The sequence below is a fragment of the Agelaius tricolor genome, unplaced genomic scaffold (genome assembly GCF_023055355.1).
Source record: "Agelaius tricolor isolate 1412-34295 unplaced genomic scaffold, bAgeTri1.0.p SCAF_51, whole genome shotgun sequence".
Lineage (NCBI taxonomy): Eukaryota > Metazoa > Chordata > Aves > Passeriformes > Icteridae > Agelaius > Agelaius tricolor.
In genome coordinates this window covers 2214-29494 of record NW_027269311.1, presented here as the reverse complement: position 1 = coordinate 29494, position 27281 = coordinate 2214, and the positions used below count along the sequence as shown (strand labels likewise).

The 27281-nt window shown below is 42.0% G+C and overlaps 1 protein-coding gene and 1 long non-coding RNA gene across 2 annotated transcripts in view; both read right to left on the bottom strand.

The window, feature by feature from the left end:
* LOC139604499 (mitochondrial inner membrane protein OXA1L-like) overlaps window positions 1–22188 on the bottom strand; it is a 37248-nt gene extending 15060 nt beyond the window's left edge. The window contains 7 exon segments of the mRNA XM_071455652.1: window positions 3690–3854; window positions 7100–7185; window positions 12764–12780; window positions 12783–12843; window positions 17872–18052; window positions 21843–21911; window positions 22034–22188. Of these exon segments, the coding sequence (XP_071311753.1) occupies window positions 3690–3854; window positions 7100–7185; window positions 12764–12780; window positions 12783–12843; window positions 17872–18052; window positions 21843–21911; window positions 22034–22087 (633 nt within the window). The 5' untranslated portion in view covers window positions 22088–22188.
* LOC139604500 (uncharacterized) lies at window positions 228–3683 on the bottom strand. Its single transcript, XR_011683990.1, has 3 exons — window positions 3250–3683; window positions 2298–3058; window positions 228–2124 (listed from the first exon to the last, which is right to left on the bottom strand). It is a non-coding gene; the product is annotated as an uncharacterized lncRNA (long non-coding RNA).
* Window positions 22189–27281: the final 5093 nt, after the last annotated feature.

The window sequence follows — 27281 nt, the reverse complement described above, 5'->3', positions numbered from 1 at the left end:
TGTATTTTACCCAAATTCCCGTTTTTCCCCCCAAAATTCAAATTTTTCCCTCTAAAATTCCCAACTTTACTCCCAAAATTTCTATTTTGAACCAAAATCCCCCATTTTTCCCCCCAAATTCCCATAACAAAATCCCCATTTTTCCCCCCAAATTCCAACCCAAAATCCCCATTTTTTCCCCCAAAATTCCAACCCAAAATCCCCTTTCCCCCCCAAAATTCCAACCCAAAATTCCCATTTTCCCTCCAGAAAATTAAAATTTCCCCCCAAAATTCCCTTTTTTCCCTCAAATTCTCTTTTTTAAAACCAAAATTCCCAATTTTCCTCCAATAAATTCCAATTTTTCAACCCAAATTCCATTTTTCCCTCAAAACTTCCAATTTTTCCTTGGAAATTTTCCTTTTTTCAAAATTCTCTTTTCCTTAATTTTTTTTAACCAAAATTCCCATTTTCCACCCTAAAATCTCCTCCTTTTATTCTAAAATTCTCCATTTTTTCCCCCAAAATCTTCATTCTTTACCCTGGAATTCCCATTTTTTTCCCCAAAATCCCCACTTTTTACCCCAAAACATCCCTCTAAAAATTCATTTTCCCCCCAAAAAAATCCTCATTTTTCTCCCTAAAAACTCCACATTTTTGGGCAAAACTCCCCATTTTTCACACTAAAATCTCAATTTTTTTGCCCTAAAAATTCTGATTTTTCCCCAAAATCCCCATTTTTACTCCCAAATTTTTTGCCTTGGAAAAAATTTCATTTTCCCTTGCAAAGCCTCAATTTTTCCACCTAAAATCCCCATTTTTCACCCCAAATCCTCATTTTTTTTCTCCTAAAATCTCCATTTTTCCCACCTTTATATCCCCAGGTTTTTCCCAAAATCCCCATTTTTTACCCCAAAAAATATTTCCCCAAACAGATTCAGTTTTCCCCCTAAAATCCTCATTTTTTCCCTTAAAATCCCCATTTTTCCCTTAAAATTTCCATTTTTTTCCCAAAATTCCAGATTTTTACCCCAAAATTTCTTTCCCTCTCCAAAACCCCAAATTTCTCCCCAAAACTTGGATCCTTCCCTCACAAAAACCCCATTTTTTCCTATTAAAATCCTCATTTTTCACCCCAAATCCCAATTTTTTCACCTCAAAATTCAAAAAAAATCCCTTTTTTTTTGTCCAAAATCCCCAAGTTTTACCCCAAATCTCAGTTCCCCCAAAACCTCCACGTTTTCTCCTCAAATCCCCATTTTTTGTCTAAAAATCTTCATTTTAGCACCTAAAATCTCCATTTTTTCACCCAAAATCCCCATTTTTTACCAAAAATTGACATTTTTTCCCCAAAATCAATTTCCCCTTCAAACCATCAGATTTTTCCCTAAAAATTTCAATTTTTTTCTCAAAAACCCTCATTTTTTGCTCTAAAACTGACATTTTTTCACCTATAACCCTCATTTTTTCAACTAAATTTTTCAATTTTTTCCCAAAATTCCCATTTTTCACCCCAAAACTCACAACTGCCTAAAACCCCTCTTTTATTCTCTAAAAACAAAGATTTTTTCCCTCACAAAATCCGGTTTTTTGGGCCTAACATCCACATTTTTTGCTCTAAAAACTCCATTTTTCCACTAAAAATTCCCATTTTTCCCCAATATTCCCATTTTTCAACCCAAAATTCACAACCGCCTAAGATTTTTTTCCTTCACAAAATTCGGGTTTTTTTGGCCTAAAATCCTCATTTTCTGCTCTAGAAATGCCATTTTTTCACCGAAAATCCTCATTTTTTCACCGAAAAACTCCATTTTTTTTGCCCCAGCTCCCAGATTTTTGCCCAAAATCCCCATTTTTTGCCCCAAACCTTGAGCACGAGCCAGGTCGAGGCTGTGACCAGCACGGGGGGGACACAAAATCCCCATTTCCACTGAAAATCCCCATTTTGGGCCTAAAATCCTCATTTTTCCACCCAAAATCCCCAATTTTTCCCAAAATCCCCATTTTTCACCCCAAAACTCACAACTGCCTAAAACCCCTCTTTTATTCTCTAAAAACAAAGATTTTTTTCCCTCACAAAATTCAATTTTTGGGCCTAAAATCCGCATTTTTTGCTCTAGAAACGCCATTTTTTCACCGAAAATCCTCATTTTTTCACCGAAAAACTCCATTTTTTTTGCCCCAGCTCCCAGATTTTTGCCCAAAATCCCCATTTTTTGCCCCAAACCTCGAGCACGAGCCAGGTGGAGGCTGTGACCAGCACGGGGAGGACACAAAATCCCCATTTCCACTGAAAATCCCCATTTTAGGCCTAAAACCTCAATTTTTTCACCCAAAATCCCCATTTTTCCCAAAATTCCCGTTTTTCACCCCAAAACTCACAACTGCCTAAAACCCCTCTTTTATTCTCTAAAAACAAAGATTTTTTTCCCTCACAAAATCCGGTTTTTTGGGCCTAACATCCTCATTTTTTGCTGAAAAATCTCAATTTTTTCACCTAAAACCCTCATTTTTCCACCAAAATTTCCCATTTTTTCCCAAAATTCCCATTTTTCACCCCAAAACTCACAACTGCCTAAAACCCTTCTTTTATTCTCTAAAACCAAAAATTTTTTTCCCTCACAAAATCTGGTTTTTTGGGCCTAAAACCCCCATTTTTTGCTCTAAATCCTCATTTTTCCACCAAAAATCCTCATTTTTCCACCAAAATTTCCCCAATTTTTCCCAAAATTCCCATTTTTCACCCCAAAACTCACAACTGCCTAAAACCCCTCTTTTATTCTCTAAAAACAAAGATTTTTTTCCCTCACAAAATCCGGTTTTTTGGGCCTAACATCCTCATTTTTTGCTGAAAAATCTCAATTTTTTCACCTAAAACCCTCATTTTTCCACCAAAATTTCCCATTTTTTCCCAAAATTCCCATTTTTCACCCCAAAACTCACAACTGCCTAAAACCCCTCTTTTACTCTCTAAAACCAAAAATTTTTTTCCCTCACAAAATTTGGTTTTTTGGGCCTAAAATCCTCATTTTTTGCTCTAAAAACGCCATTTTTTCACCGAAAATCCCCATTTTTTCACCTAAAAACTCCATTTTTTTGCTAAAACCTCTATTTTTTGCCCCAAATCCCAGATTTTTGCCCAAAATCCCCATTTTTTGCCCCAAACCTGGAGCACGAGCCAGGTCGAGGCTGTGACCAGCACGGGGGGGACACAAAATCCCCATTTCCACTGAAAATCCCCATTTTAGGCCTAAAACCTCATTTTTTCACCCAAAATCCCCATTTTTCCCAAAATTCCCGTTTTTCACCCCAAAACTCACAACTGCCTAAAACCCCTCTTTTATTCTCTAAAAATAAAGATTTATTTCCCTCACAAAATTCAATTTTGGGCCTAAAATCCGCATTTTTTGCTGTAAAATTGCCATTTTTTCACCTAAAACCTTCATTTTTTCACCAAAATTTCCCATTTTTTCCCAAAATTCCCCTTTTTCACCCCAAAACTCACAACTGCCTAAAAACCCTGCTTGACTACCTAAAAACAAAGATTTTTTTCTCTCACAAAATTCGGTTTTTTGGGCCTAAAATCCACATTTTTTGCTCTAGAAACGCCATTTTTTCACCGAAAATCCTCATTTTTTCACCGAAAAACTCCATTTTTTTTGCCCCAGCTCCCAGATTTTTGCCCAAAATCCCCATTTTTTGCCCCAAACCTCGAGCACGAGCCAGGTGGAGGCTGTGACCAGCACGGGGAGGACGTAGAAGGGGTCGGGAGCGGCCAAATTGGGGAACCAGGCCAGGCCCCCCTGGAGCAGCCCCGGCACCGGCGCCGCCGCCATTCCCTGCAGGGCCAGGAAAAAAGACACAAAAAGGGGGGTCTGGGACCCCCAAAAATCATTAATTAATTAAAATTAATTAAGGATTAATTAGGGATTTATGGAGGAATTTTTTGGGATTTTTTACGGAATTTTTTTTGGATTTTTTTTTGATTTTTTATGAATTTTTGAGGATTTTTTCTCAATTTTCGAGGGATTTTTTAGGGTTTTTTTTATGAATTTTTAGGGATTTTTTTGTGGAATTTTAAGGCAGAAATTCTTCAGAAAATGACCAAAAATGAGGCAAAATTATGGGAGAAATTTAACAAATTTTGGGGCATTTTGAGGAGAATTTTTGGGGATTTTTGGCCCCAATTGTGGAACCAGCCCAGCCCTGCAGGGCCAGGAAAAAGGAGACAAAAAGGGGGGTCTGGGACCCCCAAAAATCATTAATTAATTAAAATTAATTAAGGATTAAGTAGGGATTTATGGAGGAATTTTTTGGGGATTTTTTACGGAATTTTTTGGGGATTTTTTCGGGATTTTTTATGAATTTTTGATGATTTTTTTCCCATTTTTTGATGATTTTTTAGTGAATTTTTGATAATTTTTTAGGGATTTTTTTGTGATTTTTTCGGGATTTTTTTGAGGCAGAAATTCTTCAGGAAATACCCAAAAATGAGGTAAAATTATGGGAGAAATTTAACAAATTTTGGGAAATTTTGAGGCATTTTGAGGAGAATTTTTGGCCTCACCTGTGGAACCAGCCCAGCCCCTGCAGGGCCAGGAAAAAAGACACAAAAAGGGGGGTCTGGGACCCGCAAAAATCATTAATTAATTAAAATTAATTAAGGAATAACAACTGGGGGAATTTTTTGGGATTTTTTTACGGAATTTTTTTCGGATTTTTTTGGGATTTTTTATGAATTTTTGAGGATTTTTTCTCAATTTTCGAGGGATTTTTTAGGGATTTTTTATGAATTTTTAGGGATTTTTTTTGTGGAATTTTAAGGCAGAAATTCTTCAGAAAATGACCAAAAATGAGGCAAAATTATGGGAGAAATTTAACAAATTTTGGGGCATTTTGAGGAGAATTTTTGGGGATTTTTGGCCCCAATTGTGGAACCAGCCCAGCCCTGCAGGGCCAGGAAAAAGGGCACAAAAAGGGGGGTCTGGGACCCCCAAAAATCATTAATTAATTAAATTAATGAAGGATTAATTAGGGATTTATGGAGGAATTTTTTGGGATTTTTTACGGAATTTTTTGGGGATTTTTCGGGATTTTTTATGAATTTTTGATGATTTTTTCCCATTTTTTGATGATTTTTTAGTGAATTTTTGATAATTTTTTAGGGATTTTTTTGTGATTTTTTGGGGATTTTTTAGGGATTTTTTTAGGCAGAAATTCTTCAGGAAATACCCAAAAATGAGGCAAAATTATGGGAGAAATTTAACAAAATTGGGAAATTTTGGGGCATTTTGAGGAGAATTTTTAGGGTTTTTTGCCCTCAACTGTGGAACCAGCCCAGCCCCTGCAGGGCCAGGAAAAAGGACACAAAAAGGGGGGTCTGGGACCCCCAAAAATCATTAATTAATTAAAATTAATTCAGGATTAATTAAGGATTTATTGAGGAATTTTTGGGGATTTTTTACAGAATTTTTTTCGGATTTTTTTTTGGATTTTTTATGAATTTTTGAGGATTTTTTTTTCAATTTTCGGGGGATTTTTTAGTGAATTTTTAGTAATTTTTTTGGGGATTTTTTAGGTAAGATTTTAAGGCACAAATTCTTTAAGAAATGACCAAAAATTAAGCAAAATTATGGGAGAAATTTAACAAAATTTGGGAAATTTTGGGGCATTTTGAGGAGAATTTTTAGGGATTTTTGACCCCAATTGTGGAATCAGCCCAGCCCTGCAGGGCCAGGAAAAAGGACACAAAAAGGGGGGGCTGGGACCCCAAAAATCAGAAATTAATTCTAAAAATTAATTTAAAAACATTGAAAAATATTCCAGATTTTTTTGCAATTTTTTTGCAATTTTTTTGATTTTTTACAGAATTTTTTTCGGATTTTTTATAAATTTTTTTTCAATTTTTTGGTGATTTTTCCCCTCTTTTTCTGCATTTTTTTCTGGGTTTTTGAAGGGTTTGAAAATCCAAGATTCACCCAAAATTAGGGAAATTTCTAAAATAAATTTGAGGAATTTGAAGAAATTTTTAGGATTTTTTTTTCGGAATTTTCCTGGGTTTTTGAAGTGAATTTTTTCTCAATTTGGGCCTTTTTAAAGGAATTTTTTAATGAGATTTTGTACTCTAAAGCCATAAAAAAATTTAAAAATTCCATAGAAATATTTTACAAAACGCAGAAAAAATTTAGAGAAAATTTGGGATTTTTTTAAAGAATTTTTCTCAATTTTTGTGCAATTTTAAAAAATTTTTTCAGATTTTTTTTTTAATTTTTGATGATTTTTTTCCCATTTTTCCAAGATTTATTTCCATTTTTTTTTCTGATTTTTAAAGCAATTTTTGAGATTTTTTAAAGGATTTCAAAGCCTGAAATGCATCAAAAATCACAGAATTTTGTGAATTTTTTTCCTGATTTTTTGCTCAATTTTGAGCATTTTTTTCATCATTTTTAAGAATTTTTAGGGATTTTTTTGTGGAATTTTTGAGACTTAATAGAAAGTTTGGGGGCTCAATTTGGGATTTTTTTTGGGCTGTATTTGGGATTTTTTGGGAGAAAAATTCGAATTTTTTGGGGCTGATTTTGGGATTTTTGGGGGCAGAAATTCGGATTTTTTGGGGATTCTTTGTTGTTGAATTTGGGATTTTTTGTTGTTGAATTTGGGATTTTTTGGGGCAAAAATTCGGATTTTTTGGGGCTGAATTGGGGAATTTTTGGGGAATTTTTGGGGCTGAATTTGGGATTTTTCATTGCTGAATTTGGGATTTTTTGGGGCAAAAATTCGGATTTTTTGGGGCTGAATTGGGGAATTTTTGGGGGCAAAAATTCGAATTTTTTGGGGCTGAATTTTGGATTTTTTGGGGATTTTTTGGGGCTGAATTTGGGATTTTTGGGGATTTTTTAGGGCTGAATTTGGGATTTTTTTGGGACTGAATTTGGGACTTTTGGGGATTTTTTAGGGCTGAATTTGGGATTTTTTAGGGCTGAATTTGGGATTTTTTGGGGAATTTTTGTGGCTGAATTTGGGGAATTTTTGTGGCTGAATTTGGGATTTTTTAGGGCTGAATTTTGGATTTTTTAGGGCTGAATTTTGGATTTTTTGGGGGATTTTTGGGGTTCCAAACCTGCACGAGGGGCACCAGGAAGCCCCGGAGCGGATTCACGTTGTGACGTCGCTGGTACGACACCAATTCTGAGTAGGCCACGGCCACTGAGGGGTTAAAAAGGGGCGTGGTCAGTCCAAAAGGGCATGGCCGGCAAGCCCCGCCCCCAAAATCCAGGAAAAAACAACAAAAAAAAAGGAAAAATAATAAAAAATTAAAATAGGGCGAGGTCCCTTTAAGAACAAGCCACGCCCACTTGATGTCCTTAAATGGGGGTTTGTGGCTGTAATGGATGGGGCACATGAGGCCACGCCCACTTTACCAAATTTGGGTGGTTCCACCTTAAACAATGGTCATGCCCATATAAGGTCATGCCCTGTTCCCATTATTGGACCCAATTTTTAAGCTCCTCCCACTCTCATTTAGGCCACGCCCCCTCAGACAAGGAACAGCCACAAAAACCCTGAAAAACTCAACAGAAATTCAAATAGGGTGAGGTCCCTTTAAGAGTAAGCCACGCCCACTTAATGCCCATATATGGAATAGGGCATACAAATAATGAGGTAAGTGAGGCCACGCCCCTTTTGGACAAAATTTGGGGGCGTTAACTTTTAAATTTAGCAATGCCCATATAAGGACATGCCCATTTAAGGTAATTTTTCATTTAGAATTCCTTCATTTTAGCCCCTCCCACTCCAATTTAGGCCACGCCCATCTCAGGCAGGCCACACCCACCTCAGCCAAGCCACGCCCACCAAAATTGAGAAAAAACCAAAAAAAGGTAAAAAAACCCCACAAAAATGAAAATGGGGTGAGGTCCCTTTAAGGATAAGCCACACCCACTCGATGCCCATATATGGAATAAGACAAGCACATAATGAGGCGGGACCACGCCCCTTTAGGACCAAATTTGGAGGTTTTAACACTAAAATTCTGTCATGCCCATATATGGCAATTTCCCCCTGTGGCTTCCGTAATTTACATCCCAAAATTGTGGCCCCTCCCAGTCCAAATTAGGCCACACCCACAATCCTTAAGCCACGCCCACCAACTGTAAGCCACGCCCCTTTGAGCCAATTTTGCTGCTTTTTAACCCCATTTTTGGCCATTTTTATCCCAATTTTTGGGCTTTTTTCACCCAAATTTCACCTCCCCGCCATCCCAAATCTGTCCAAATTTTAGGCCACGCCCACAATCGCACAAACCACGCCCACAACCATTAAGCCACGCCCACAAACCCCCATTTTTGGTCATTTTCACCTCATTTTTTGCCTATTTTCATCCAAATTTTGCCTCCCACCCCACAGGTTTAAGGCCACGCCCACAATCCACTAAACCACGCCCACAAGCGTCAAGCCACGCCCCTTTAACCCAATTTTTGTGCATTTTAACTCCACTTTTTCACCTTTTTTCACCGAAATTTCATCTCCCATTCCACAAACTTTGAGGCCACGCCCACAAGTCAATAAGCCACGCCCACAACCCTTAAGCCACGCCCATTTCGATCCCGTTTTGGGCTTTTTAATCCCCATTTTTCTGCATTTTAACCCCATTTTTCATCTCTTTTCACCCAAATTTCGCCCCCCACCCCCAAAACTTTGAGGCCACGCCCACAAACCAATAAGCCACGCCCACAATCCTTAAGCCACGCCCCTCCAACCCAATTTTTTCATCATTTCACCCCCATTTTTGCTCATTTAACCCCATTTTTTCACCGTTTTTCACCCAAATTTTCCCCATTTTTCCACCCAAAATCCCCATTTTGTCCACCAACTTTTCACCTCAAATCCTCATTTTTCCCTTCCATTTTCCTCCCATTTTTCACCCAATTTACCCCCTAAAATCCCTATTTTTTCACCATTTCCCACCCAATTTTTCCCCCTAAAATCCTCATTTTTCCCCATTTTTCAGCCAATTTTTCACCCAATTTTCCCCATTTTTCCCCATAATTTTTCCCTTTTTTTCCCCATTTTCCACCCAATGTTTCCCTCTAAAATCCCAATTTTTCCACTGTTTTCACCCAATTTACCCCACTAAAATCCTCATTTTTTCCCCATTTCTCCCCATTTTTCACCCAAATTTCCCCATTTTTTATCCAATTTTCACCATTTACCACCAATTTCCCCCATTTTTATCCCAATTTTCCCCCATTTTCCCCATTTCCCCCCCATTTTCCCCCAATGCCCCCAATTTCCCCATTTTCCCCATTTTTCCCTCTAAAATCCCCATTTTCCCCCTAAAATCCCCATTTTTCCCCATTTCTCACCATTTTTCACCCGATTTTCCCCATTTTTCCCCAATTTTCCCCATTTTTCCTCCAATTTTACCCATTCTCCCCCCATTTCCCCCACATTTTTCCCCCGTTTTTCACCCATTTTTCACCAAATTTTCCCCATTTTTTCCCCTAAAATCCCCAGTTTTCCACTGTTTCTCACCCAATTTCCCCCATTTTTCACCCAATTTCCCACCCAATTTTTCCCTCTAAAACCCCCCAATTTTCCCCATTTTTTCCAGCATTTTTCCCCCATTTTCCCCCAATTTTCCCCATTTTTTCCCCCCATTTCTCCCCCATTTTTCACCCGATTTTCCCCATTTTTCCCCCATTTTCCTCCATTTCCCCCAATTGCCCCCCATTTTCCCCTCGTTTTTCACTCAATTTTCCTCATTTTTCCCCCATTTTTCACCCAATTTACCCCCCTAAAAATCGCTATTTTTCTCTCATTTCTCCCCTGTTTTTCCCCCCATTTTCCCACCCAATTTACTCCTCTAAATTCCTCATTTTTCCCCCATATTCCCCCTAAAATCCCCATTTTTCCCCCTTTTCCCCCCAATTTTCCCCATTTTTCCCAGCATTTTTCCCCCCATTTTCCCCTTGTTTTTCACCAAATTTTCCCCATTTTTTCTCCATTTTCCACCCAATTTACCCCCCTAAAAATCCCCATTTTTTCCCCATTTCTCCCGTTTTCCCGCCATTTTCCCCATTTTTCCCGTTTTTTCCTCATTTTTTTCCACCTAATTTTTCTCTATTTTTCCCCAATTTCTCCCCCATTTTTCTCCCAATTTTCCCCCATTTTTATCCCAATTTTCCCCCATTTTTTCCCAGCATTTTTCCCCCCATTCTTCCCCATTTCCCCCCCAATTTTCCCCCATTTTTTCCCCCATTTTTCACCCAATGTGTCCCCCTAAAATCCCGATTTTTCCACCATTTTTCCCCCATTTTTCACCCAATTTTTCTCCTAAAATCCCCATTTTTTCACCCAATTTTTCCCCCCATTTTTCCCCATTTTTCACCCGATTTCCCCCATTTTTCCCCCATTTTCCCCCCAATTTTCCCCCATTTTTCCCCCCATTCCCCCCCCCATTTTTCCCCATTTCCCCCCATTTTATCACTATTTTCCACCCAATTTTCCCCATCTTTTTCCCCATTTTTCACCTAAAAATCCCCATTTTGTCACCGGTTTTCACCCATTTTCCCCATTTTTTCCAGCATTTTCCCTCCATTTTTCCCCCAATTTTCCACATTTTTCACCCAATTTTCCCCACTTCCTCCCCATTTTCCCCCCATTTTTCCCCATTTCCCCCCATTTTTCCCCACTTTTCCCCATTTTCCCCCATTTTCCCCATTTTTCACCCAATATGTCCCCCTAAAATCCCGATTTTTCCACCATTTTCCCACCATTTTTCCCCCCATTTTCCCCATTTTTTCACCATTTTTCACCTGATTTTCTCCATTTTTTCGCTGTTTTTCCCCTATTTCTTCCCCATTTTTTCCCCATTTTCCCCCCATTTCCCCCCATTTTTTCACCATTTTTCACCCGATTTTCTCCATTTTTTCACTGTTCTTCACCCATTTTCCCCCATTTTTCCCCATTTCCCACCCAATTTTCCCCCATTTTTTCACCGTTTTTCACCCGATTTTCCCCATTTTTTCTCCTAAATTCCCCATTTTTCACCCAATTTTCCCCCATTTTTCACCCAATTTCCCCATTTTTCCCCCATTTTTCCCCCATTCTTCCCCATTTTCCCCCCAATTTTCCCCCATTTTCCCCATTTTTCACCCAATATGTCCCCCTAAAATCCCGATTTTTCCACCATTTTCCCACCATTTTTCCCCCCATTTTCCCCATTTCTGCCCCCATTTTTTCACCATTTTTCACCCGATTTTCTCCATTTTTTCGCTGTTTTTCCCCCATTTTTCCCCCATTTTCCCCCATTTTTTCACCATTTTTCACCCAATTTTGTCCATTTTTTCACTGTTTTTCACCCATTTTCCCCCATTTTTCCCCATTTCCCACCCAATTTCCAATTTTCCCCATTTTTCCCCCATTTTTTCACTGTTTTTCACCCGATTTTCCCCATTTTTTCTCCTAAATTCCCCATTTTTCCCCCCATTTCCCCCCCGTTTTCCCCCCCATTTCCCATTTTTCCCCTCAATTTCCCCCCAATTTCTCCCCATTTTCCCCATTTCCCCCATTTTTCCCCCATTTTCCCCATTTTCCCCCCCGTTTTCCCCCATTTCCCCCCCATTTTCCCCATTTTTCCCTCAGTTTTCCTCAGTTTTTCACCCATTTTTCCCCATTCTTCCCCATTTTTCCCCAATTTCCCCCCCATTTTTCCCTCCATTTCCCCTCATTTTTCCCCCATTTTCCCCATTTCCCCCCCCAATTTTCCCCCATTTTTCACCCGATTTTCCCCATTTCTCCCCCATTATTTTTTCACCATTTTTTACCCAATTTACCCCCCAAAAATCCCCATTTTTCCTCCATTTCTCCCGCGTTTTTCACCCAATTCCCCCCATTTTTCCCCATTTCCCCCCCATTTTTTCCCCCATTTTCCCCCCCATTTTTCCCCCAATTTTCCAACATTTTTTCACCCCAATTTTCCCCACTTCCCCCCCCAATTTTCCCCATTGTTTCCCCATTTCTCCGTTTTTCCCGTTTTTCAGTCAATTTTCCCCATTTTTTCACCCAATTTTCCCCATTTCCCCCCATTTTCCCCTCTAAAATCCTCATTTTTCCCCATTTCTCCTGTGTTTTTCACCCAATTTTCCCCATTTTTCCCCATTTCCTCCCAATTTTTCCCATTTTTCCCCCATTTTCCCCTCATTTTTCACCCAATTTTCCCCTTTTTCCCCTCATTTTTCCCCCGTTTTTCACCCAATTTTCCCCAATTTTCCCCAATTTCCCCACCCAATTTCCCCCATTTTTTTACCATTTTCCACCCAATTTTCCCCATTTCTCCCCCATTTTTCCCCCAATCTTCCCCACTTCCCCCCCAATTTTCCCCATTTTTCCCCATTTCTCCCGTTTTCCCCGTTTTTCAGCCAATTTTCCCCATTTTTCCCCCCAATTTCCCCCCATTTTTCCCCCAATTTTCCCATATCCCCCCCATTTTTTCCCCATTTCCCCCCATTTTTTACCCGATTTTCCCCGTAAAATCCCCACTTTTTCACCGAATTTCTCCCCCATTTTTCACCAAATTTCTCCCCCATTTTTCTCCATTTTTTCCCAGCATTTTTCCCCCAATTTTCCCCCCCATTTTTCCCCCCATTTTCCCCCCAATTTTCCCCCATTTTTCACCCAATTTTCCCCCCATTTTCCCCCATTTCCCCCCCCCATTTTCCCACCATTTTTCACCCGATTTTCTCTATTTTTTCACTGTTTTTGCCCCATTTTCCCCACCCACCCTGGTTGGGGTCCGTTCCGCGGCCTCGCGCTGGCCCCGCAGCACCAGCGGCAGCAGCAGCAGCCGGACACCGACTGTGCCTGGAAAAGGTAAAAAATACAAAATTCTGGGGGTTTGGGAGGGGAAAATGCAAAATTCTGGGGGTTTGGGGAGGTTTGTGAGGGGAAAATGCAAAATTCAGGGGGTTTGGGGAGATTTAGCGTGAGGAGAAAACACCAAGTTCAGGGATTTTTGTGAGGGGAAAATGCAAAATTCAGGGGGTTTGGGGCCTTTTGTGAGGGGAAAATGCAAAATTCAGGGGGTTTGTGAGGGGAAAATACAAAATTCAGGGGGTTTGGGAGGGGAAAATGCAAAATTCAGGGGGTTTGGGAGGGGAAAATGCAAAATTCAGGGGGTTTGGGGCCTTTTGTGAGGGGAAAATACAAAATTCAGGGGGTTTGGGAGAGGAAAGTGCAAAATTCTGGGGGTTTGGGGCTTTTTGTGAGGGGAAAATGCAAAATTCAGGGGGATTGTGAGGGGAAAACACCAAATTCAGGGCATTTGGTGAGGAGAAAATACAAAATTCTGGGGGTTTGGGGCCTTTTGTGAGGGGAAAATGCAAAATTCAGGGGGTTTGGGAGGGGAAAATGCAAAATTCTGGGGGTTTGGGGCCTTTTGTGAGGGGAAAATACAAAATTCAGGGGGTTTGGGAGGGGAAAATGCGAAATTCAGGGGGTTTGTGAGGGGAAAATGCAAAATTCAGGACTTTTTGTGAGGGGAAAATACAAAATTCAGGGATTTTTGTGAGGGGAAAATACAAAATTCAGGGGGTTTGTGAGGGGAAAATGCAAAATTTAGGGGGTTTGGGGCATTTTGTGAGGGGAAAATACAAAATTCAGGGGGTTTGGGAGGGGAAAATGCGAAATTCAGGGGGTTTGTGAGGGGAAAATGCAAAATTCTGGGGGTTTGTGAGGGGAAAATGCAAAATTCAGGGGGTCTGTGAGGGGAAAATGCAAAATTCTGGGGGTTTGTGAGGGGAAAATGCAAAATTCTGGGGGTTTGGGGAGGTTTGTGAGGGGAAAATACAAAATTCTGGGGCTTTGGTGAGGAGAAAATGCAAAATTTAGGGCCTTCGGTGAGCGGAAAATAAAAAATTCAGGGGATTTTTGTGAGGGGAAGACACCAAATTCAGGGATTTTTGTGAGGGGAAAATGCAAAATTCAGGGGGTTTGTGAGGGGAAAATGCAAAATTCAGGGGATTTGTGAGGGGAAAATACAAAATTCAGGGGGTTTGTGAGGGGAAAATGCAAAATTCAGGGGGTTTGTGAGGGGGAAAACACCAAATTCAGGGCATTTGGGGCCTTTTGTGAGGGGAAAATACCAAATTCAGGGATTTTTGTGAGAGGAAAATACCAAATTCAGGGCATTTGGGGAGGGGAAAATACAAAATTTAGGGGATTTGGTGAGGGGAAGACACTAAATTCAGGATTTTTGTGAGGGAAAACACCAAATTCAGGGCATTTGGGGAGGTTTGTGAGGGGAAAATACCAAATTCAGGGATTTTTGTGAGGGGAAAATACAAAATTCAGGACTTTTTGTGAGGGGAAAATACAAAATTCAGAGATTTTTGTGAGGGGAAAATACAAAATTCAGGGCACTTGGGAGGTTTGAGAGGGGAAAACACAAAATTCAGGGCGTTTGTGAGGGGAAAATGCAAAATTTAGGGGATTTGGGAAATTTTGGTAAAGGGAAAATACCAAATTCAGGGGGTTTGGGGAGGTTTGTGAGGGGAAAATACCAAATTCAGGACTTTTGTGAGGGGAAAATACAAAATTCAGGGCATTTTGTGAGGGGAAAATACAAAATTCAGGGCATTTTGTGAGGGGAAAATACAAAATTCTGGGGGTTTGGGGAGATTTGTGAGGGGAAAATACAAAATTCAGGGATTTTTGTGAGGGGAAAACACCAAATTCAGGGCATTTGGTGAGGGGAAGACACTAAATTCAGGATTTTTGTGAGGGGAAAACACCAAATTCAGGGCATTTGGGGAGGTTTGTGAGGGGAAAATACCAAATTCAGGGGATTTGGGGCATTTTGTGAGGGGAAAATGCAAAATTCAGGGGATTTGTGAGGGGAAAATGCAAAATTCAAGGGGTTTGTGAGGGGAAAATACAAAATTCAGGGGATTTGTGAGGGGAAAATATAAAATTCAGGATTTTTGTGTAAGGGAAAACACCAAATTCAGGGCATTTCGTGAGGGGAAAATACAAAATTCAGGACTTTTTGTGAGGGGAAAATACAAAATTCAGAGATTTTTGTGAGGGGAAAATACAAAATTCAGGGGATTTGTGAGGGGAAAATGCAAAATTCAGGGCATTTGGGGAGATTTGTGAGGGGAAAATACAAAATTCAGGGCTTTTTGTGAGGGGAAAATACAAAATTCAGGGATTTTGTGAGGGGAAAATACAAAATTCAGGGGGTTTGTGAGGGGAAAATGCAAAATTCAGGGCATTTGGTGAGGGGAAAATAAAAAATACAGGGGACTTGGAGAGGGGAAAATACAAAATTCAGGGCTTTTTGTGAGGGGAAAATACAAAATTTAGAGGATTTGGGGAGAGGAAAATACAAAATTCAGGGCCTTTGGTGAGGGCAAAACATCAAATTCTGGGCATTTGGGGAGGGGAAAATACAAAATTCAGGGATTTTTGTGAGGGAAAAATGCAAAATTCAGGGCATTTGGTGAGAGGAAAATACAAAATTCAGGGGATTTGTGAGGGGAAAATACAAAATTCAGGGGATTTGGGGCCTTTTGTGAGGGGAAAATACCAAATTCAGGGCATTTCGGGAGGAGAAAATACAAAATTCAGGGGGTTTGGGGAGGTTTGTGAGGGGAAAATACCAAATTCAGGGGGTTTGGGGATTTTGGTAAAGGGAAAATACAAAATTCAGGGGGTTTGGGGATTTCAGGGAGGAGAAAACAGCAAAAATTGGATGGGAAAACAGAAAAGTTGGAGGAAAAACCAAAAAATCACAGCCTGAAACACCAAAATTTGACCCCAGAACCCCAAAATCTGAGCCCAAAACGTGACCCAAAAACCCCGAAAGTTCGACCCCAAAACCCCACAAAATTTGAGCCCAAAAGCCTCAAAACCTGACCCCAAAAGCCCAAAATCTGACCCTAAAATGTGACCCCAAAACCCCACAAAATCTCAGCCTTAAAACCCCAAAATTGGGCACAAAAGCCCCAAAATCTGACCCCAAAACCCCAAAAGTTTGACCCAAAACCCCACAAAATGTGACCCCAAAACGCCAAAATCCCCATTTTCTCCCATTTCCCCCCAATTTTCCCCCCATTTTTCCCAATTTCCCCCATTTTCCTCCAATTTCCCCCAATTTTCCCCCATGATTTTTTCCATTTCCCCCCAGTCTCCCCCATTTTCCCCATTTCCCCCCATTTTCCCCCAATTTTCCTCCATTTCTCCATTTTTCCCATTTTCCCCCCAATTTCCCCCCATTGTTCCCAATTTCCCCCATTTCCCCTTTTTTCCCAATTCTCCCCCATTTTCCCCCATTATTTTCCCCCCAATTCCCTCCCCATTATTTTCCCCATTTGCCCCCAATTCTCCCCCATTTTTCTCCCAATTTTTCCCAACTTCCCCCCAATTTTCCCCATTATTTCCCCCATTTTCCCCCTTTTCCCAATTTCCCCCATTTCCCCCAATTTTCCCCCCATTTTTCCCATTTTTTCCCCATTATTTTCCCCCATTTCCCCCCAATTTCCCCTCAATTTTCCCCATTTTTCCCCTTTTTCACCCATTTTTTCCCTCTAAAATCCTCATTTTTTTCCCATTTTCCCCCATTTCTCCCATTTTTTCCCAATTTCCCCCATTTTTCCCCATTATTTTCCCTGTTTCCCCCCCAATTTCCCCCCATTTTCCCAATTTTTCCCCATTTTTCCCCATTTTCCCACCCAAACTCCCCATTTTTCACCCAATTTTTCCCTCTAAAATCCTCATTTTTTTTCTCCATTTTTAACCCGTTTTTCCCCATTTTTTCACCCAATTTTCCCATTTTTCCCCCATTTCCCCCATTATTTCCCCCATTCTTCCCCCATTATTTCCCCATTATTTTCCCCCATTATTTTCCCAAATTCCCCCATTTCCCCCATTATTTTCCCCATTTTCCTCCCATTTTTCCCCATTTCCCCCCATTTCTCCCCAAATTTCCCCCATTTCTCCCCATTATTTCCCCCATTATTTTCCCCATTTTCCTCCCATTATTTCCCCATTTTCCCCAATTTTCCCCCCCATTATTTTCCTCATTTCCCCTCCAATTTTCCCCATTATTTTCCCCCTTATTTTCCCCATTATTTTCCCAATTCCCCCCATTTTCCCCCCATTCTTTCCCCCTTTTCCCCATTATTTCCCCCATTATTTCCCCATTATTCCCCCCATTATTTCCCCCATTTTCCCCCCATTATTTCCCCCATTTTCCCCATTATTTCCCCATTTTTCCCCCATTTTCCCCATTATTTTCCCCACTATTTCCCCCATTCCCCCCCCATTATTTCCCCCTTTATTCCCCCCATTATTTCCCCAATTTTCTGCATTATTTTCCCCCATTATTTCCCCAATTTTCCCCTTTATTTTCCCCCATTTTCCCCCATTTTTCCCCCATTTCCCCCCATTATTTCCCCCATTATTTTCCCAATTCCCCCATTTTCCCCCCATTATTTCCCCATTTTTCCCCCAATTTTCCCCCATTATTTCCCCCCTTATTTCCCCCATTTCCCCCCATTATTTCCCCCATTTTTCCCCATTTTCCCCATTATTTCCCCATTATTTTCCCCATTATTTTCCCCCCATTTTCCCCATTATCTCCCCCATTATTTCCCCCATTTCCCCCCATTATTCCCCCCATTTTCCCCATTTTCCCACCCAAAATCCCCCTTTTTTCACCCAATTTTTCCCTTTAAAATCCTCATTTTTTCTCTATTTTTACCCTGTTTTCCCCCAATTTTCCCCATTTTTCACCCAATTTTCCCATTTTTTCCCCATTTTCCCCCAAATTTTCCCTCTAAAATCCTCCTTTTTCCCATTTTTCCCATTTTTCCCCCATTTTTCCCTCACCTGCAGCGATGGCCCCGGCCCAGGGCAGCCCCAGCTCCAGGTGCAGAAATTCCAGAAGGTTCTGAACCAACCCCACGGGGCTGCAACCGCCCAGGCCCAGCTCCTGCAGCCGGGGCTCCCCCAAATGGGGCAAATTCCCGGGAATTTGGGCAATTTCAGGGGCTGGGGGAGGGGCAGGGGGCTGGGAGGGGGGAAAGGGGAAAAAAATGGGAAATTTGGGGAAAAAAAAAGGGAATTTTGGGGTGGGATTGGAGAGAAATCGGTCATGGGGAAAGTAAAGTTTGCGTGCGAAAATTACACAAAATTCACCCAAAAATCCCAAAAAAATCCCCCCAAAAATGCTCCAAATTCAGCCAAAAAATATACAAAACTCACCCCAAAAAACCCCCAAAATGCCCAAAATTCACCTCAAAAATCCCCCAAAAATTCAGCCAAAAATGCCCAAAATTCACCCAAAAAATCCCCAAAATTCAGCCAAAAAATCCCCAAAATTCAGCCAAAAAATCCCCCCAAAAATCCCCAGAATTCGCCCAAAAAATTGAAAAAAATCACCCAAAAATGCCCAAAATTCACCCCAAAAATTTCCCCAATAATGCCCAAAAATGGCCCCAAAAATCCCCAAAAAATTCTAAATAATCACCCAAAAATCCCCAAAATTCACCCCAAAAATCCCCCAAAAATCCCAAAAAATGCCCCCAAAAATCTCCAAAATTCCCCCCAAAAAATTGCCCCAAAAATAACCCCCAAAATTCAGCCAAAAATGCCCCCAAAAATGCCCAAAAAATCCCCCAAATCCACCAAAAAATGCCCAAAATTCACCCCTAAAATCGCCCCAAAAATGCCCAAAATTCACCCAAAAAATTCTAAATAATCACCCGAAAAATCGCCCCAAAAATGCCCAAAATTCACCCGAAAATGCCCAAAATTCACCCAAAAAATCGCCCAAAAATGCCCAAAATTCAGCCAAAAATCCCCCAAAAATCCCCAAAATTCACCCAAAAAATCGCCCCAAAAATCCACAAAAAATCACCCAAAAAATCACCAAAAAATCACCCCAAAATTCACCCAAAAAATCACCCCAAAAATGCCCAAAATTCACCCAAAAAATCCCCCAAAAATTCCCAGAATTCACCCCCAAAAATCCCCAAAAATGCCCCCAAAAATCCCAAAAAAATCCCCCCAAAAATCTCCAAGATTCACCCAAAAATTCACCCCAAAAATCTCCAAAATTTACCCAAAAAATCTACAAAATTCAGCCAAAAAATCCCCCCCAAAAATCCACGAAATTCACCCAAAAATGCACCCAAAAATCCCAAAAATTCACCCAAAAAATCGCCCCAAAAATCCCCAAAATTCACCCGGAAATGCCAAAAATTCACCCAAAAAATCGCCCAAAAATCCCCAAAATTCACCCAAAAATTCTAAATAATTACCCAAAACATTCCCAAAATTCACCCCCAAAAATCCCCAAATTCACCCAAAAAAACTCTAAATAATCACCCAAAAATCGCCCCAAAAATGGCCAAAATTCAGCCAAAAATCCCCAAAATTCACCCCAAAAATCGCCCCAAAAATCCACAAAATTCACCCAAAAATGCCCAAAATTCAGCCAAAAAATCGCCCCAAAAATGCCAAAAAAATCGCCCCAAAAATGCCCAAAATTCACCCAAAAAATCACCCCAAAAATCTCCAAAATTGCCCCCAAAAAATCGCCCCAAAATTCCACAAAATTCATGCCAAAAAGTTCTAATTACTCACCAAAAAAATCTCCAAAATTTACCCAAAAATCACCCCAAAATTGCCAAAAATCAGCCAAAAATGCCCCCAAAAATCCACAAAAAATCCCCCCAAAAATCCCCAAAATTCACCCAAAAATCCCTTCAAAAATCCCCAAAATTCACCCAAAAAAATCTCAAAAATTCACCCAAAAATCCCCAAAAATCACCCAAAATAACCACAAAATTCACCCAAAAAATTGCCCCAAAAATCCCCAAAATTCACCCAAAAATCCCCCCCAAAATCGCCAAATTTCAGCCAAAAATCCCCAAAATTCACCCGAAAAATGCCCAAAATTCACCCAAAAAAATCTCAAAAATTCACCCAAAAATCCCCAAAAATCACCCAAAAAATCCCCAAAATTCACCCAAAAATCCCCAAAATCCCCCCAAAAATCCCCAAAATTCACCCAAAAAATCCCCTCAAAAGTCTGCAAAATTCACCCAAAAATCACCCGAAAAATCCCCAAAATTCACCCGAAAATGCCCAAAATTCAGCCAAAAAATCGCCCCAAAAATGCCCAAAAAATCCCCCCAAAAATGCCCAAAATTCACCCAAAAAATCCCCAAAAATCACCCAAAATATCCACAAAATTCACCCAAAAAATGCACCCAAAAATCCCCCAAAAATCTACAAAATTCACCCAAAAATCCCCAAAATTCACCCAAAAAAATGAAAAAAATCCCCCCAAAAATCCCCAAAATTTACCCAAAAAATTGAAAAAACACCCAAAAATCGCCCCAAAAATCTCCAAAATTCCCCCCCAAAAATCCCCCAAAAATCCCAAAAAAATCCCCCCAAAATTAAACCAAAAAATACCCCAAAATTCACCAAAAATTCCCCCCAAAATCTCCCAAATTCCACCCAAAAATCCCCGAAAGTCCTTAAAAAAATCCCCAAAAAATCGCCCAAAATTCACCCAAAAAATCGCCCCAAAAATCGCCAAAATTCACCCCAAAATCCCCAAAATTCACCCAAAAAAACGCCCCAAAAATGCCCCCCAAAATGCCCAAAATTCAGCCAAAAATGGCTCCAAAAATCGCCAAATTTCAGCCAAAATTCCCCCAAAAAATCCTCCCAAAAATCGCCAAAATTCACCAAAAAGTCGCCCCAAAAATGCTCTAAATTCACCCAAAAATCCCCAAAATAGAGCCAAAAAATTCTCAATAATCGCCCAAATTTTCCCCGTAAACCCCCAAATTTCCCTCAAAAATCCCAAATTTCCCTCATCACTCCCAGATTTCCCTCAAATGTCCCCCTCAAACCCCAAATTTCCCCCCAAACCCCAAATTTTCCTCAATTTTAACTCAAATTCCTCAAATTTCTCTCACAATTCCCCCACACCCCCAAATCCCTCAAATTTTCCCTGAAATTTCCCCCAAAATCCCAAAGTTCCCACAAAAATTCCCCAAATTTCCCTCAGAATCCCCCAAATTTCCCTCAAAAATTCCGAAATTTCCCTCAAAATCCCCCCAAAACCCCCAAATTTCCCTCAAATTCCCCACAAACGCCCAAATTTCCCTTAAAACCCCTCAAATTTCCCTCAAAACCCCCCCAAAACCCCCAAATCTCCCCCAAAATTCCCCACATTTCCCCCCAAACCCCCAAATTTCCCACAAAATCCCCCAAAATTCCACAAATTTTCCCCCAAAACTTCCAAATTTCCCTCATAATTCCAAAATCCCCAAATTTTCCTCAAAAATTCCCCAAATTCCCCTCAAAATCCCCCCAACTCCCAAATCTCCCACAAAATTCCCCAAATTTCCCACAAAATCCCAAAAAAATCCACAAATTTTCCCCCAAAACTCCGAAATTTCCCTCAAAACCCCTCAAATTTCCTTCAAAACCCCTCAAATTTCCCTCAAATTTTCGTCAGACCCCCAAATTTCCCTCAAAATCCCCCTAAACTCCCAAATTTCCCTCAAAACCCCTCAAATCTCCTCAAATTTTCGTCAAACCCCCAAATTTCCCTCAAAATCCCCCTAAACTCCCAAATTTCCCTCAAAACCCCTCAAATTTCCGTCAAAATTCCCCCAAATTTCCCTCAAAATTCCCCCAAAACCCCCAAATTTCCCTCAATTTTCCCCCAAAACCCCCAAATTTTCCTCATAAATCCCAAATTTCCCTCAAAAATCTCCAATTTCCCTCATAAATCCCAAATTTCCCTCAAATCCCCCCAAATTTTCCCGCCTCACCTGCCCAGCGTCGCTCGCCACTCCCCTCACGGCCGGGGCTCCGCAGCACCACACGGGACCCCGAAACCTCTGCAGGATAAAAACATTTTCTGTGCATTTATAACGTCAAAAGCGTCACTTTGAGAACAAAACGTCCCATTAAAAAAAAGCCTAAAATAGGAAAAAATGTTCAAAATTCGTTCCCGGCTCACCTGAGCCCTCAGGGCCCGCAGCAGCGGCCGCAGCCGCGGGGCCGCCGCCGCCATCATTGCGGCCCGAGGGGAGCAGGAAGAAGGGCGGGGCTTAAGGGCTAAGGGGGAGTGCCCGCCAAAACCGCGGCTGCTGATTGGTCAGTTAAATTCTGCGCATGCGCAGTATTGAAAAAGGAAGGAAGCGCCATTTGGTGTGAGGGCAGCCCTCAGTGGGGCGTGGCCAAAAGGAGGAAGTGAAAATTAAATCCACCAATAGAAGCGCTGCTTGTGCTGGCGCATGCGCACTAGGAGGGAGAATAGCGCGAAGCGCCATGTTAAGAAAGGGTAAGAGTGAGGGAGTGACGTCACAGAAATGGAAAACCACGCCCACTTTCCCCCTCAGGACGCGCCGCCATTTTGGATCCGCCGCCGCTCCCTGAGGTAACGATGGGGGGGCCACCCCGCCTCTAATTTGGGAGGTCGAAAATGCCCCAAAACCCCCGAAAAACAACAAAAAAAAACCCTCGCAAACTTTGGGGGGCTTAAGGGGTGCCACATCTCAAACTCATCTAGAGACCACCCCCCCAAAATTCCCCCGAAATTGGGGTCCCCCAGGCTCATATTCCAGATATTTTGAATGGGGTTGGAAAAAGTCCCAAAAATCCTCCAAAATCCTCCAAATTTGGGATTTAAGGGGTCCAAAACCCTCCTTGAATTTGGAGGTGCTGAGGCGGATTCAAGACCCCCAAAACTCCTCCAACATCCTCCAACATTTTTGGAGGATAAAAAGCCCCAGACTGTCAAAACACCCCCAAAATCGGCGTCCCAAAAAACTCTAAAATTCCCCAAAATTTGTTGGTTTTAGGTGATCCAAACTGTCCAATTTTGAGACTTCAAAGAAGCCAAAAAACATCCCAAAATACCCCTGAAATCCCCCAAATTTAGCTCAAATCCCCCCAAAATATTCTCAGAAGCCTCACAATTCTCGAAAATCTCCTCAAATTTTCTCTTTCTCCCCCCCAGGTGATGCCAGACCTTTCCAAAGACCCCCCAGATTTGGGGTCTCTCCAGGTGAGCCCCCTTCAAACCCCAAATTCTCCCCAAATCCTCCAAAAAATCCCCCAAATCCCCCAAAATGACCCCAAATCCCTTCCAGGCCCCCCAAATTTTGGCCAAATTCCCTAAATCCCTCCTCAAATACCCCAAAATCTCCCAAATTTCTACAAATCCCCCACATTTCTCCCTCAGAACCCCCAAATCCACCTGAATGGCCCAAAAATCCCCTAAAATGCCCCACACATTCCCATAAATTCCACCCAAAACCCCAAATTTTTTCCCCAAAAGCCCCAGATTTTTTTTCCTCAATCCTCAAAATTCCTGAATTCTCCCCCAAAACCCCTAAATTTTCCTAAAATTCCCATTTTTCCTGAATTTTCCCCTCAGGAGCTGTGGGCTGCCCTGGAGGGGGCCCTGCTGTTCTGCCTGGCTGTGGCTGAGCCCCTAAAACTCCTCCAAAAATGCCCTAAAAAAACTCCAAAACCCCGGGAATTTTTTCCAAATCCCCACAATATTTGAATTTTCTCCCAAATTTTCCCAAAATTCTCATTTTTCCCCAAAAATTCCAATTTTTCCCCTCAGGAACTGCAGGGCTGCTCTGGAGCAGCTTCTGCTGTGCTGCCCGGCTGAGGCCAAACCCCCCCAAAAACCCCATTAAAAACCCCCCAAAACCCCCAAAATTCCAATTTTTTCCCCCAAAACCCCCAAATTTTCCCAAAATTCCCATTTTTTCCCCCAAATTTTCCCAAAATTCCCATTTTTTCCCCAATAATTCCCCTTTTTCCCCTCAGGAACTGCAGGGCCGCTCTGGAGCAGCTTCCGCTGTGCTGCCCAGCTGAGGCCAACCCCCCCCCCCAAAAACCCCCCTCAAAATTTCCATTTTTTTCCCCCAAATCCCCCAAATTTTCCCAAAATTCCAATTTTTTCCCCTAAAACCCCCAAATTTTCCCAAAATTCTCATTTTTTCCCCATTTTCCCCTCAGGAACTGCAGGACTGCTCTGGAGCAGCTTCTGCTGTGCTGCCCGGCTGAGGCCAAACCCCCCCAAAAACCCCCTAAAAAAAAACTCCAAAGCCCCCAAAATTCCTATTTTTTTCCCCCAAAAACTCACAAATTTCCCAAAATTCCATAAATTTCCCCCCAAATTCCCATTTTTCCTGAATTTTCCCCTCAGGAGCTGCAAGCTGCCCTGGAGGGGGGCGCTGCTGTGCTGCCCAGCTGAGGCTGGGTCCCCCAAAAGCCCCCAATATTCCCATTTTTTGCCCCAAAACTCCCAAATTTTCCCCTCAAACTCCCAAATTTTCCCAAAATTTCCTTTTTTTCTCTAAAAATTCCGGTTTTTCCCAAATTTTCCCCTCAGGAGTTGTGGGCTGCCTTGTAGGGGGTGCTGATGTGGTGCCTGGCTGAGGCCGAGCCCCCTAAAAGCCCCCAAAAACTCCTTAAACCCCCCCCCCCTCAAAATTCCCATTTTTTCCCCCAAAACCCCCAAATTTTCCCAAAATTCCCATTTTTTCCACCAAAACTCCCAAATATTTCCTAAATTCCCATTTTTTCCCCCAAAATTCCGATTTTCCCCAAACTTTCCCCTCAGGATCTGTGGGCTGCCTTGTAGGGGGCTCTGCTGTGCTGCCCGGCTGAGGCTAAGCCCCCCGAAAACCCCTAAAAAAAAACCCCCAAAATTCCCATTTTTTCCCCCCAAACCCCCAAAATTTCCCAAAATTCCCGTTTTTTTCCCCTAAAACCCCCAAATTTTCCCAAAATTCCCATTTTTTCCACCAAAATTCCCATTTTTCCCCGAATATTCCCCTCAGAAAGTGCGGGGCTGCTCTGGAGCAGCTTCCGCTGTGCTGCCCAGCTGAGGCCAAACCCCCCAAAAAAACCCTAAAAAAAAACCCCAAAATTCCCATTTTTTCCCCCAAAACCCCCAAATTTTCCCAAAATTCCCATTCTTTTCCCCCTAAAACCCCCAAATTTTCCCAAAATTCCCATTTTTTCCCTCATTTTCCCCTCAGGAACTGCAGGGCCGCTCTGGAGCAGCTTCTGCTGTGCTGCCCGGCTGAGGCCAAACCCCCCAAAAACCCCCTAAAAAAAACCTCCAAAACCCCCAAAATTTCCTTTTTTTTCCCCAAAAACCCCCAAATTTTCCCAAAATTCCCATTTTTTCCCCCATTTTCCCCTCAGGAGCTGCGGGCCGCCCTGGAGGGGGCGCTGCTGTGCTGCCCGGCTGAGGCCAAGACCCCAAAAACCCCTTAAAAAAAAAACCCCAAAATTCCCATTTTTTTCCCCCAAAACCCCCAAATTTTCCCAAAATTCCCATTTTTTCCCCAAATTTTCCCCAAAATTTCCGATTTTTCCCAAATATTCCCCTCAGGAACTGCAGGGCCGCTCTGGAGCAGCCTCTGCTCTGCTGCCCGGCTGAGGCCAAGCCCCCCAAACCGCCCCAAAAACCCCCTAAAAAACCCCCCAAAACCCCTCAAAACTCCCATTTTTTCCCCCAAACCTCCCAAGTTTTCCCAATATTCCCATTTTTTCCCCAAATTTTCCCAAAATTCCCATTTTTCCCCAAAAAATTCCAATTTTTCCCCTCAGGAACTGCGGGGCTGCTCTGGAGCAGCTTCTGCTGTGTTGCCCGGCTGAGGCCAAGCCCCCCAAAGCCCCCCAAAAGTCCTTAAGAAAACCCCCCCAAACCCCCAAAACTCCCAAAATTCCCATTTTTTCCCCCAAAACCCCCAAATTTTCCCAAAATTCCCATTTTTTCCCCAAAAATTCTGATTTTTCCCCTCAGGAACTGCGGGGCCGCTCTGGAGCAGCCTCTGCTGTGCTGCCCGGCTGAGGCCAAGCCCCCCAAAAACCCCCTAAAAAAAACCCCAAAACCCCCAAAATTCCAATTTTTTCCCCAAAACCCCCCAAATTTTCCCAAAATTCCCATTTTTATCCCCTAAAACCCCCAAATTTACCCAAAATTCCCATTTTTTCCCCAAAAATTCCGATTTTCCCCAAACTTTCCCCTCAGGATCTGTTGGCTGCCTTGTAGGGGGCTCTGCTGTGCTGCCCGGCTGAGGCTAAGCCCCCAAAAACCCCTAAAAAAAAACCCCAAAATTCCCATTTTTCCCCCAAAACCCCCAAAATTTTTGCAAAATTCTCATTTTTTCCCCTAAAACCCCCAAATTTTCCCAAAATTCTCATTTTTTCCCCCATTTTCCCCTCAGGAAGTGCGGGTCCACTCTGGAGCAGACTCTGCTGTGCTGCCCGGCTGAGGCCAAACCCCTTAAAAAAACGCCCCAAAATTCCCATTTTTTTCCCTCAAACCCCCCAAATTTTCCAAAAATTCCCATTTTTTTCTCCTAAAACCCCCAAATTTGCCCAAAATTCCCATTTTTTCCCCAAAAATTCCCATTTTTCCCAAACTTTCCCCTCAGGATCTGTGGGCTGCCTTGTAGGGGGCTCTGCTGTGCTGCCCGGCTGAGGCCAAACCCCCCCAAAAAACTCCTTAAAACCTCCCCTCAAAATTCCCATTTTTTTCCACCAAAACCCCCAAATTTTCCCAAAATACCCATTTTTTTCCCCTAAAACCCCCAAATTTTCCCAAAATTCCCATTTTTTCCCCAATAATTCCCCTTTTTCCCCTCAGGAACTGCGGGGCCGCTCTGGAGCAGCTTCCGCTGTGCTGCCCGGCTGAGGCCAAGCCCCCCAAAAAACCCCTAAAAAAACCCCTCAAAATTCCCATTTTTTTCCTCCAAACCCCCAAATTTTCCCAAAATTCCCGTTTTTTTCCCCTAAAACTCCCAAATTTTCCCAAAATTCCATTTTTTCCCCCAAAATTCCCATTTTTCCGCGAATATTCCCCTCAGGAAGTGCGGGGCTGCTCTGGAGCAGCTTCCGCTGTGCTGCCCAGCTGAGGCCAAACCCCCCCAAAAAACCCTAAAAAAAAACCCCAAAAATCCCATTTTTTCCCCCAAAACCCCCAAATTTTCGCAAAATTCCCATTCTTTTCCCCTAAAACCCCCAAATTTTCCCAAAATTCCCATTTTTTCCCTCATTTTCCCCTCAGGAACTGCAGGGCCGCTGTGGAGCAGCCTCTGCTGTGCTTCCTGGCTGAGGCCAAACCCCCTAAAAACCCCCTAAAAACAAAACCCCAAAACCCCCAAAATTCCCATTTTTTCCCCCAAAACCCCCAAATTTTCCCAAAATTCCCATTTTTTCCACCAAAACTC